The 12,071-nt window shown below is 29.7% G+C and overlaps 1 protein-coding gene across 2 annotated transcripts; it reads right to left on the bottom strand.

Moving 5' to 3' along the window:
• Positions 1-6,918: 6,918 nt before the first annotated feature.
• Positions 6,919-12,071, bottom strand: LOC129291394 (chloroplast envelope quinone oxidoreductase homolog). 2 transcript variants are annotated; one of them, XM_054928703.1, is made up of 4 exons: positions 11,941-12,071; positions 11,026-11,167; positions 10,307-10,398; positions 6,919-7,839 (listed from the first exon to the last, which is right to left on the bottom strand). In XM_054928703.1, exons 1-4 carry the CDS (start codon positions 12,001-12,003, stop codon positions 7,153-7,155), a joined length of 984 nt encoding a protein of 327 aa, XP_054784678.1. In that variant the 5' UTR covers positions 12,004-12,071; the 3' UTR covers positions 6,919-7,152. The 2 variants fall into 2 exon arrangements, with proteins under 2 accessions (XP_054784678.1, XP_054784680.1); XM_054928705.1 differs by having other exon boundaries at positions 11,969-12,067.

Below are 12,071 nucleotides of genomic sequence, written 5' to 3'. Positions count from 1 at the left end.
TAATTTTTTTAGAAAAGAACAAAAATATGAAAAGTTATTGAATTTTAAATCAAAACAACTCAATTATTATTATTTTACTTAAAATAACTTAATTATTATAATTTTTAACTCATAATTCAAAAATTTTAAAATTTAATTTTTTAGATAATCTTATTTTTTCTTTCTTAAAAAATATAAAGCATGTTTAATTGAATATCACCTCTAATAAAGTAATTACTTATTTTTAAACTAACTATATTATTTCATATTTATCTCTATTTAATATGGTATTTATCCTAAAATAAATATAAAATGATTCATTCTATAAGGACACTTTAAAAAAAACAATGATTATATCTTGAAGGATTCAACATATCTTATATTTTTACACATTCAACTTTTAAAAAAATACTTTAAATTTTTAAATAAAGAGAGTATAATTTAATAGTTTCATTAACTTTATTGGATCCTAATGAATCAAACTAAACTTATTAATCATTGAGATAATCCTTACATTATCCATTTTCAACCTAGAGTTTGTTCAAATAAACAAACAATCGGATAAAATACTCAAACAATTTATAGCTACTATTCCAACAACAATAATATATTTTCAAAAATTTTATTCCGTATAAGGTTTTTAAAACTGAAACTTTAAAAACCCCCACATCACACTAAAAATATAATATAATGTAACCTAACAATTAAAATCTCCTCCTTCAAATGTAGAGCCGGAAAAACGGGTCGAGCCCATCGGGCTAGCTTGTTTAAGCCCATATGACAGTAGAACCGAGTTTGTAAATAGAACTTCAAAATGATAAATCGGGTTTAAACGGGCTGGCCTGTTTAATCTAGGGCTTAAAAGGGTCGGCCTTGCAGGGCCGAGGGTCAGCTCGTTTAAGCCCACATATACATTTTTTAATTAATTTTTATAATTTTTACTCTTTTTAGATTTGAAAAAAAAAATTAAACCAAATCTTACCCCACATCACATATTATCTCATATTTACTGAGGATGGAAGGCAAAAAAAAAGAAAAAATAGCAATGAAGAATCACTGATAAAAAATTATATTAGTTAAGGATCACTTGTTGTCAAAATTTGAGTAGATACTTGTGGATTTAAGTTAGCCTTTATCAATAAGTATTCATTTAGGTTTTAATAATAACTCATTTTAAATTAATAATATTTTATTGTAACTTGTTTTTCATTCAGGTTTTGACAACAATTGATTCTTAATTAATATAAATTTCATACAAAAATCCTTGACTGCTATTTTTTAAAAAAAAATACAACCTTAAATCCACTAATTCATCTAGATCCATGATAATAATTAATTCAGTTTAACATTTACTCTTTTAATTTTGATTGGGTATTTGTCAGCTTAGCTGATCCATTGCTTATTGCATTGCTATTATTTTATTTGTGTTTTTAGTTCATTTAGATGTTATTTAATTAGTTTTTTTATACCTTTCTTGATTGAGTATTATATTAGAATGAAGTAATTTTTTATTTGATTAAAAAATTTAAAAAAATAAAAATAGTTAAAAGGGCCTAAAGCTCGCAGAACCGACCCTGAGCCCATTATATCAAGGGTCGGGTTTCGAATATCAGGGTTCTAAAGAGAACTCAGGTTTAAAAGGGTTGGCTCTTTTAGGCCCGAGTCTTTTAAGGGCCGACTCTATAGGGTCGAGCTGACCTTTTTTGCCAGCTCTACTCAAATGACATTACGTAAATGCCCAAAGTTTTTAGAGTAAGTAATTTGAACGGGTCAAACTTATTTAAATTGGACCAAGTTCAAAGTATGCGTATTCAAATAAGATTTAAAATATTTTAATATATAAAAAAATTTATATAGTCAAGTTTGACTTTTGCCCTCCATACCTTTGGGTTTATTCAAGTTAATCCAAGTACTTGAACCATTAAATATTGTCTTTTTCATTTTTTATTTTATATTATATTATATTATTTTAAAAAATTAATAATTTTATTTTTATTTTTATTTTTATATTATTTTATTGATAATTAAAAAAAATTAGGTATTTAAGTGAAGTCCTTCGAGCCTGGACATAATCTGAATTCTTTGGATTTATTTGAATATCTCAAATAAATTTGGAGTAAAAAAAGTTTCTAAACTCTTAAATCTGATTATAAAATTTTTCAAACTTATTCAAATTGATTTATCAGATTTGGCTGGACGCTTTTTTGTCTGTTTTGAGGTTTCTCTGTGGTGCGTTCGAGAAGGAAAGAAATGGGAGAATAAAATATTGGCCACCTAAAAAAGGCAACTGTAACTGTGGGCCCGCTATTAAATTCTCATTATCATTCCTTTTTTTCTCTCTCAAATTATTTAAATAATCTTACCTTTTATAAATTGCATTTTTTCACTGTTTTTATTATAGTGTGCTTCTCCAATTTTTTTATAAATTATTTTTATCAATATTTTAAATATCAATATAAAAAAATGAAAATATATAAAATATTAAATATATTTTTATATAATAAATTTAAAAAGTAATGTTATGTTATTTTTATGAAATATTATTTTAAAAATATTTTTTAAATATTATTTAAAAAATTAAAATTTAATTTATAAATAAAATTAAATAAATTTTTTAAATGTATTTTATAAATAAAATCGGATGGAATAATTCCTCAAATAGGCTTGTATGGTGTTTACCCCCGGTTGTTTGTTTATTATTGTGGGTCCTTTTGCTGCTGTAATTTGTCTTTTTTTTTTTAATAAAAATGACTGGTTGTAATATCTGTCCATGCGTCCTTGTTTAATAATAAAAGGCAATTTATAACTGTCCTGTGTGCAGCATAATTTAATGTCCTTATACATATTTATTAAATTCCAATTATTTGTTCGTTGTTGGTTACTTAGTGCCATAATTTTCCAACTTTTTTAGTCCGCCTTTTTCATTTCCATATTTTTTATTCTTTTAAGAACATTTATATAATTTATTGGCTCTCTATATTGGCTTCTCTGATTTTTCAACAGCCATGCTCTCTCTATTTTGTGTAGAAATAGTAAATTATTATTTTTCTTGATAATATTTCTTGAATAATCATATTTGAAATATAATCGAATACTAAATATTGACACTTCTATTAACGAAAATTTGAACTTCTAGCTCTTCATATTGTAAGAAATTAATATCTTCTGCTAGATCTAAATCTCATGAATAAAAAAAATATTTAAATAAAAAATATAAATTAAATTCAATCTATATTTATAAAAAAATATCCCCTTTATTCCATAAGAAATGTAAACAAAAAAAAATATTAATCCAAATTTATTTACAAATCAAATGCTAAGATATTAACACTATTACGGACACTTAATTGTAGCCACCAATTTACTTGTTTGATCACAATATTAAAACTGAATGATAAGTGATTTTATTTTTTTAAAAAAACTGAATGATAAGGATATTTTGATCGATTTATACGAATTATAATATGTGTGTGTATTTATATAAATCCTAAATATTTTTTTTTAAAAGACTTCATTGTTATCAAAGTTTATAACCATAATTTATTTATTATTTTTTCCACGATGTGTAACAATAATAATTTTGAATTTATAATAATCTGATAAAAAAAACTGTAATTTTTTATACCAAAAATATTTGAGTAAACTGTTTTTAGAAAATAAAATAAAATAAACTTGTTTTATTCAGTTTTTAATGAATAATTATATTTTCCAAATCAGTTTCTAATGAATAATTGGATTTGTATTTAATTTTATATTTAGGATTAAATGATAATTTATACCCTAAACTATAGGCCTATGATAATTTTAATACTAAACTCATATTTAATATATTTAAAATTTGAATAATTAAATTTGAGATAATCTAACCCTACTAGAGAAATACTTAGAAAGACTAGGTACACCATGTCCTTTGTAATCTATCTAATTAAAATGCCCCAAGCAGTCTAAATAAAATTTTGTGTGATATTTTTTTAATTAATTTTATTTTTATAACAAATTACATATTTAATTTCTTGTCTTTTTTCTTTTTACTATCATTAATTTCAAAATCAATTTATATTTAATATTATCTAAATATTATGTTTTTATTAGATAAATCACACACTATCTAATTTTAAGCAAATGCCTGTTATGTTTTGAGCCTAAGAATTCTCTCTCCCCCTTTCTCCCTCTCTCCTCTTTAAAGGTGTTTAAAACTGACTCAAACCAAAAAGAATTTAACCAAAACCAAACATCAATCATGACTACTTTAGTTTTTATGATATGAAAATCGATTGGTTTGATTCAGATTTCAGTTTTGAGTGCTTGAAACTAAACCAAACCTGAATCAAACCTAATTAAAGAATTACTATTTATTTATTTATAAAATATTTAACCTTAGTCCAACTAAATTTGAGTTTAGAAATAAACCCAAACCCCTTACCCAACCCATTACCAAGGATATAAACCTAATAGCCCACTTCCCCGAGCCTAGATGAAGCCTATTTGCTCATAAGCACTCGGGCAAGCTCTAATCTTAATTAAGAGTTGAATAATTTTAATCTGTAAAATTGATATCAATTTTTATAAAGCGTGGCTAATTCTTATTCTATACTAATTATGAAAAAAAGTTAGATATTTGGTAATGATCAGTGTAGCTTTAATCTCTCTCATAAAAGATCAAATAAGGTATCAATCTGAACCAAATGAAAAATAAAACTGAACCAAATCAATTAAATTCTAATTGTGAGTAAACTGAATAGTTTGATTTGATCTAATTTTTATTTAAAATTAAACTAAACTGAGCTTGTGAACAGCTATACTCATCCCTCTCCACTCCCTCTTTGCTGTTGGGACAAGGTCACATGGACAAAGTGAACTTGTTGATAGCAAGTGACAACTGGGGAGGCACCGCATGATGATGAGGATTATGATCGGCATGTCCTCCCATGTGCCAACAGGCTTGCTTGGATAGGACCCAAGATAATGTCTAAGGGGTCGAAGAGATCAGGAGAATGGTATAGAGATGATGGAGCCAGAGTAAAATTCTAGAATGGTGAAAAAAATGTGAATATTTGTAATCTTTTAAGTTGTTTTTGTTTGACTAAATATGAAATATTGTTCAAATAAGTTACAAGACTAATTAGGTTGAGTAATTGAAGCGTCAGGTCTACTATAGCCCGGCCCCGAAGATCTATAAAGGTCATAACAAGTAAACATGGCGAAATTTTGTTAGTTACAAATATTAGACCGTTGGCACGAAGACACAATCTTAAGTAATGCTGAAATCTATGTCCAAATAGTTTGGTGAAATAGGCTGGTTATCAAAATTGAGAAACTGTGCCATAAGTTTCGCAAGATTCTTGATTTCTCTACAGAACGTGTTAAGTTTTAAAGAAAAGGTTTCCGCTATTTTGACACTATAAATAGAAAGAAAAAAAATATCAAAGGAGACTGGTCAACACTTGATTAAAACTCGCACATTTTACATTCGTTAGTCCTTTTCAGTTTTTAGTTTTTAAGTTTGTAATCTTTTACACTTCAATAAAATCATACATTTATTCTATCAAAACTTTGTATCTTTTTACATCCGAGCGAACTGTGGCAAGGGAACTTGAAACTCTTTTCATTATCTATTAAGACTTAACGTCTCTAGCACGCCTGATATTTATTATTCAACTACGAACAATTCTTTGACATCCTCCAATTAAAGATAGATAATCTTCCACATAAATGGCCTCTTGGGAGTTCCCCATTATTAATACATATGTTATATATTCTACAATTATATAGATTGATTCTTTGTATGTACTCTCTCCGTCCCTATATATAAGAAATTACTTAGAACCTTTTTTTGTCTTTAGATATAAGAAGTTGTTAGTACATTTTTTAATGAATGAATCATTATACTTTTATTAAATTAAAATAAAAAAAGATAAGTACTCTCATTAATTTATTTTGAAAAAAGAGATTTTTTTTTATTTACAATAATTAGGGACAAAATTAAAATGTTGCTATGCTTTTAATTAGATAACTAACTTTTATTCGTTTGCGTGATTCAGTTAAAAATATATTACATATAGAAACAGATGAAGTAATTCTTGTAATAGAATTTAAGGACTTATGGCATATGAAATGAAGCACGTCCAATTGATTGTAAGCTTGTCATGAATGAGAATTTCCACCTATTTCCTCCCCTAATTCTTTCTTATCTTGTTCATTCCTCTCATCCCAATCCCTTATATTTTTGTAATTTCCATAACAGGCCCACTGTACTTAAGCAACAGACGTTAATTCTAAATTAATGAAAAAACGACATCATCCCATTTTAATTGTTCAGTTCAAGGTGTACTAAATATGAATCTAAATATGAATATTAAATCACCCAAGAACTTATGATTTATTTCTTCCATTTAAAAATGCAATGCATTTTTTAGAGTTAAATGTTAAAAAATATAAGACATTTTTAGTCTTTTTAGTCTTTTGAGATGTAATTATTACTCTTTTTTTAAAAGTACCCATATTGATTAATGACTTTATATTTATTATAGGGTGTTTTATAAGAGTAAATATGAAAAGATAGGGTTAGTTAAAAAGTAGGTAACTATTTTATTAAAAGATAAAATTTGATTAAAAATGTTTATATTTTTTAATGAATGGAGTAAAGTTTTTGAACCTGTGTCATACATTTTCAATACTGCTCGCGACGTGCATAGCTTTTTAATTTTTATTTTTTGTTAGAAAGTGTGCATAGCTTTCCAAATAAACATATCCTTCCCTTGCTCAAAAATATAAAACCCTTTTTTTCCTGAAATTATATATATAAAAATATAATTTTTTTTAATTTTCAATGCATAATTAGTGAATTTTTTTCAAAAATATTTTTAATAAATAAATCACTTAATTATTTATCTTTAAATGAGACACAATTAAAAAAAATACAAACATGAAAAGACGATATTAAAATAAAGATAATTAACTAATTTATTGATATGTAATTCAATTAAAAATACTCTATATTTTTTAATGGAGGGAATATTTGATATATATATATTTTTTGGCACAACGCTTCTTAAAAATACACCATCTGAGACTGAGACTACATAAGAAACACCGAAGGCACAGACAAATCAAATGAGATCTTGTCACAACAAATCTCGCGATAATAAACATAGTTTTTGTACGCTTATGTATCTACAGCTCCACAATGATCTTCCCCGTAGCATGGCCATCAATACTCCTAGCCCAAGCATCTTCAACCTTGTTCAGTGGATGTTTAGAATCTATTACAGTCTTAAGCTTACCATTCTTGACCAAATCAATCAGATACTGAAGATTCTCTCCATTTGGAATCAAAAGCAGAGGCACAAGTTGCTTTTTGGAGAAGGTAAGTTTCTTGAGAGCAAATGTCATGAATGCACTAGCACTGGGAGTTACATCTATAACCTTCCCATTAGTGCTCAGGTTAGGCTCAAAAGTGGACCAAGGAATCCCCATTGCACAGTGTATCACTGCATCATATTTCTTACCTGATGGACTCTTCAAGGCAGCACCATCTGGGGTCTTATAGTCGATAACTTCGTCGGCCCCTAAGCTTTTGACTAGTTCAAGGTTTCGAGCTCCACAGGTGGCTGTCACATGAGTGTTTCCCAGCTTTGCCAGTTGAACTGCATAGTGACCTACACCACCTGATGCAGCAGTAACCAAGATGTTTTTCCGGCCACCACTTCCATCAAGTCTAACTGCTGCAGATTGGAGAGCCTGGTGAGCAGTGAGACCAGCAACAGGCAAGCCAGCACATTCTGATGCTAAGAGTTCAGGTGGCCTTGTTGCAGTGACGCTCTCCTTAATAACAGCAAATTCGGCCAGTGCGCCTCCATTCTACAATACAAAATTAAATTGCAAGAGATTTATGAAAATGAAGGACCTCTAAAAGAATTTAATATCACAAGACCTTGGACAAATCAGATATTTGTTAAAATAGTAACTTCACTGGTTAATTTGTTCATGTTTACTTGTTAGAAATTATTGTTAGATATGAAATTCTTTTAAGGGTTCTTCATTGATATTCTCCCATCATCAAATATGAAGGTCATGCTTGATCTTGGCATATGACTCAGACAGACGTCATCAACACTATTTTGGTCATCCAATGACAACCCTAGTTTTAATTAGTTCTATTCAAGATTTCATGTAATGGTTTAGGCTTTAGTAATTGTAGGTCCAATTTTTCCTCCAAGTTGATCCTTTCAAAGTAGAGAACTAACTAAATATTTCAAGGAGTCGAAACAAAAATAAACTTCCAAGTACAGAAGTGATGAAATCTTTGCCAAAGAAAATTGATACCAAGGTCATATACAGAGAGTATACCTAAATTAATAGAGCTTTACTCTTCTATAAACTACATGGTCAAGAAAAAGAAACAGCTAATGATTGATTCGGAAAATCTAAAAGAATCAACGCATCCAAGTCGTTAACCAACTACTGTTATGCCCACATCATGATTACATCAATTTACTAGCCTTAGTCTTGCTGAATGCAGGGATCAGATGCCTTAAATACAATCCAAGCAGGTGTTTTCTTGGTCAATACTAAGAAATAGGTCACAGGCAGAAACACAACATAGAAATAGGAAAGCAAAAGAATATTTATAATTTAATCCAAACAGATTTACTTGCCTTATATGTATCAAAATTATTTTTCTTTTTACCCCGGACGAAATATCAAACACAAGAAACTAAAAAATATACAAAGAGTGAACTGAAAGACAGAGCCAAAAAAGACTCGGATACAGCGCTGACTACTCTTTAATCAATGTCTTTCAACAAGCAAAGAGCAGAAGAGAGTCGATAGGATTATCACCACAATCCCATCCCATAACATATTCCAAACCATAGATACATCGTAGACTGCACACATAATTTTCTTGCAACAATGAATACATCAGATTTTAAAATTGTACAACATTCCCATGAATGATTTATAACAAATGCTGTTATCAAATATTTGATTAATATAATCAACTATCAAATTACATATATAAATAAGACACTTAAAAATCAGCATCATGTGACCTGTTGAAACCTAGATTTCCGCCAGTAGCAAGTTCCCCTGGCAACTAAGACAGTATCTCTTAAAACTCATTCCTTAAATTTGACCTACTAGCCTTATGTCCTACAGAAAAACCCATCCACTTCTAACTAATTAAAAAGAAAAACCTTGACAATTTTTTTCCTCAATCCTAATGTCCCTCAAAACATGTAGAATCCACTCTTTTAACCTCTCTTAAGAAACTCCACCACCAATATGTATATTTAAATTAATTTAACTTGCAAGCTTCCATTGCAGTTTTTCAGAAAAGGCCCTTGTGCTTAAAACTCATGCAAAGAATATTTACATTTGCGAGGAGTGTAACTCTCTGAATTACTCATTTAAGCATAAAAACCTAAGAAGCTAACATGTGAGAGGAGTGCAATGCTTTGAATTAGCTGCTTTCTTTTCTTTCTTGTATAGTTTTAACATAGCCGTCTAGTGTTTTTTTTTTCTTTTTTCTTTTAAAGGAATATGCCCTTCAAAAACTTTATGCTAAAATTTGATTTTATTTTCAGGAGATCACTACTAACCACTTAATGAAGGAAGCTATGATACATATGGGGGAACCACTAATCCTGAAACTTCAAGTAGTTAGGTGCATGCCTACGAATGATTTTCTTTCACAATTCTAATTCTAACACGATAGTTTTCTGAACAAAACAAAATCAGCTATGCTAAAAGACCATGAGCATGGTACTGTGAACCAAGAGCACTTAATATAACTCCAAAATGCAGTACGTGATTAGATATGGGAAACAATCAAGATAAAAAAGCAATAAATAAATTGCCTCAAATGATAGAATAGATAGTAGGAATTAATGAGAAAAAAGTTCATTTAAAATATACAAAAAATGTTGCTGTAATCTCTGTTTTGAAATACTATAAACTACAAATCATCATGGAAACTGAATTTTCTCGCAAAGATATTTTGATCAATCTATCAAACACCATAAAAATATATATGGCAATCCAGGAATATTTTTATAGGAAGAGGAAGATCTAAAATTGCCTCAGCATTTACTTATTAATTCTAGAGATACCCTTCCAACTATACATGTTTTCCTATGCATTGCATAAAAATCTAAAAGGTGAGATGCATTATTCATAACTTGTGAATAATGCAAATAGATATAAGTTCTTTTTTGTTAAATGAGATAAGTTTTATTATAGATATTGACGATAGGAGTGCAGATATTAGTGCTCAGCTTAAATGAACAGGATGGACAAACATAAAATTATTGACAGGACAACTTACCAAGACATTAACCACGGATACAACTCTGTCTCCAGGCTTGAATTTCTGAACACCTGAACCAACTGCAATAACCTCTCCAGCCACATCAACTCCTGCTCCAGCATGGACTAGTTTCAATTCAATGTTTAACAAATACTGGTAGTGCAAAACTTGATTTTGTAAAACATACAGTAAGTTGAATTGATAAGCCACAACAGAACTAGCTGCATTTATCTGAAGATCTTGATGCCAAGTTGGATATGAAATTGTGCAGTTGTATTACGCAAACAATATGATGATAATCATGTACTCTTAACTCTGGATATTTTACTGAACTTTTGTACAAGTACACAGCCTGGCAAAGTTTGACAAATGTATATCCATGCACATCCTATCACTAATATTTTATACAATTAAGTACACTTAGAAGTGAACGTAGATAGGCCATTCATGATAGATCAGATGCTTTTTAAAATAGAAGAAAATTCTGTACATTGGCACAAAGTAGTTATGATATGCAGGAGATAGGAATTAACGGTGCAGTGACAGATGTCACTTGAAAGGGAAATATATCATCACATACAAATCTCATATACTTCCTTAAGCATAGATAGACTCATTAGTTCCTATCGGAAGACTTCTTCATGGAAATACTACAGGAAGAGATATGTACATTTTTAAAGCATAGATACTAGAGTATCTTTTACATGAAGATCCCAGAAATGAAAAGGGGAAAGTACCAGGTATGTGGGGGAGCTTTCGAGGTAATAGTGGCCACAACATGCCTTTTTGAACTTTCCAATCAAACGGATTTATACTAGATGCTTCCACTTTGATCAAAACCTCATCTTTGTTTGGAGTGGGTATTGGAACTTGGTCATGCTGCATTAAGTGTAAAGCATAAAATATCAATAAAATTGGTAAGTGGTAAAAAAATTCTCATAGCATGGACAACATCAATTCATAGGATTTCAAGTAAAGTGATTTTCCTGCAGCATGCAACACATGAATGGAAATTATATGTCCACCTATCTCATGAAATCATTCAACCAATAAAACCATTTTTCCTGCCCCACTCCTTTCGTTTGTGTCTATCGATGCTTATCATAAAATCTACTCGATCTCCATCTAAAGAGATATGGTTTCAAACACAACTAAACAAATCTCAACAAATGCCGTATGAATGATCCTAAACCAGGGAGTTGCATTTTCTTTTTCTCACGTTTTCCCCCCTTGATATCAAAAGGTAAAAGAGAATTAGGGCTTAAGTAACTAAATACTGCACTAGCTTAGCGTGATTTGCTCTATCTAAATACATGTGACATGTATGACGTGACGATTCCTTAATGCAGTTATTCATACTAACTGAGCATTGCAATTAAGCTTCCACTTTACAACTAGCCTTCTTATTGATAAAAGAGAAAATCTATACAGACCCATGTATTTCTGACCACCCTGCAAATACCCCCAGAATACAGATATTGCATATCAATGATTACATCCAAATGATGTATAAAATACACATGATTCTGATTCCAATGAGAATCCATGGACTTTCAAAGCACTGAGATCTTCCACCATAAAGGAATTCCATTAAACATGAAGTGGAAGAGAAAGAAAAATGCAGTGAAGAGAAATCTATGAGGCTGAAAAACCTTCAAGGCAGAAGGGCCTCCGCCATACCCATGGTACCGAACCGCATGCATAAGCTTCTCCATATCCACACTAACTAGAGAGTACAGAGGGAATGTGGTATTGTGGTGACTAGCAAGGGCCGAAAGGGGCA

The sequence above is a fragment of the Prosopis cineraria genome, unplaced genomic scaffold (assembly GCF_029017545.1).
Source record: "Prosopis cineraria cultivar Desert tree isolate PC_DT_omini unplaced genomic scaffold, ASM2901754v1 PC13, whole genome shotgun sequence".
Classification (NCBI taxonomy): domain Eukaryota; kingdom Viridiplantae; phylum Streptophyta; class Magnoliopsida; order Fabales; family Fabaceae; genus Prosopis; species Prosopis cineraria.
The sequence above is the reverse complement of the archived record's forward strand: the minus strand, read 5'-3'. Positions and strand labels throughout refer to the sequence as shown.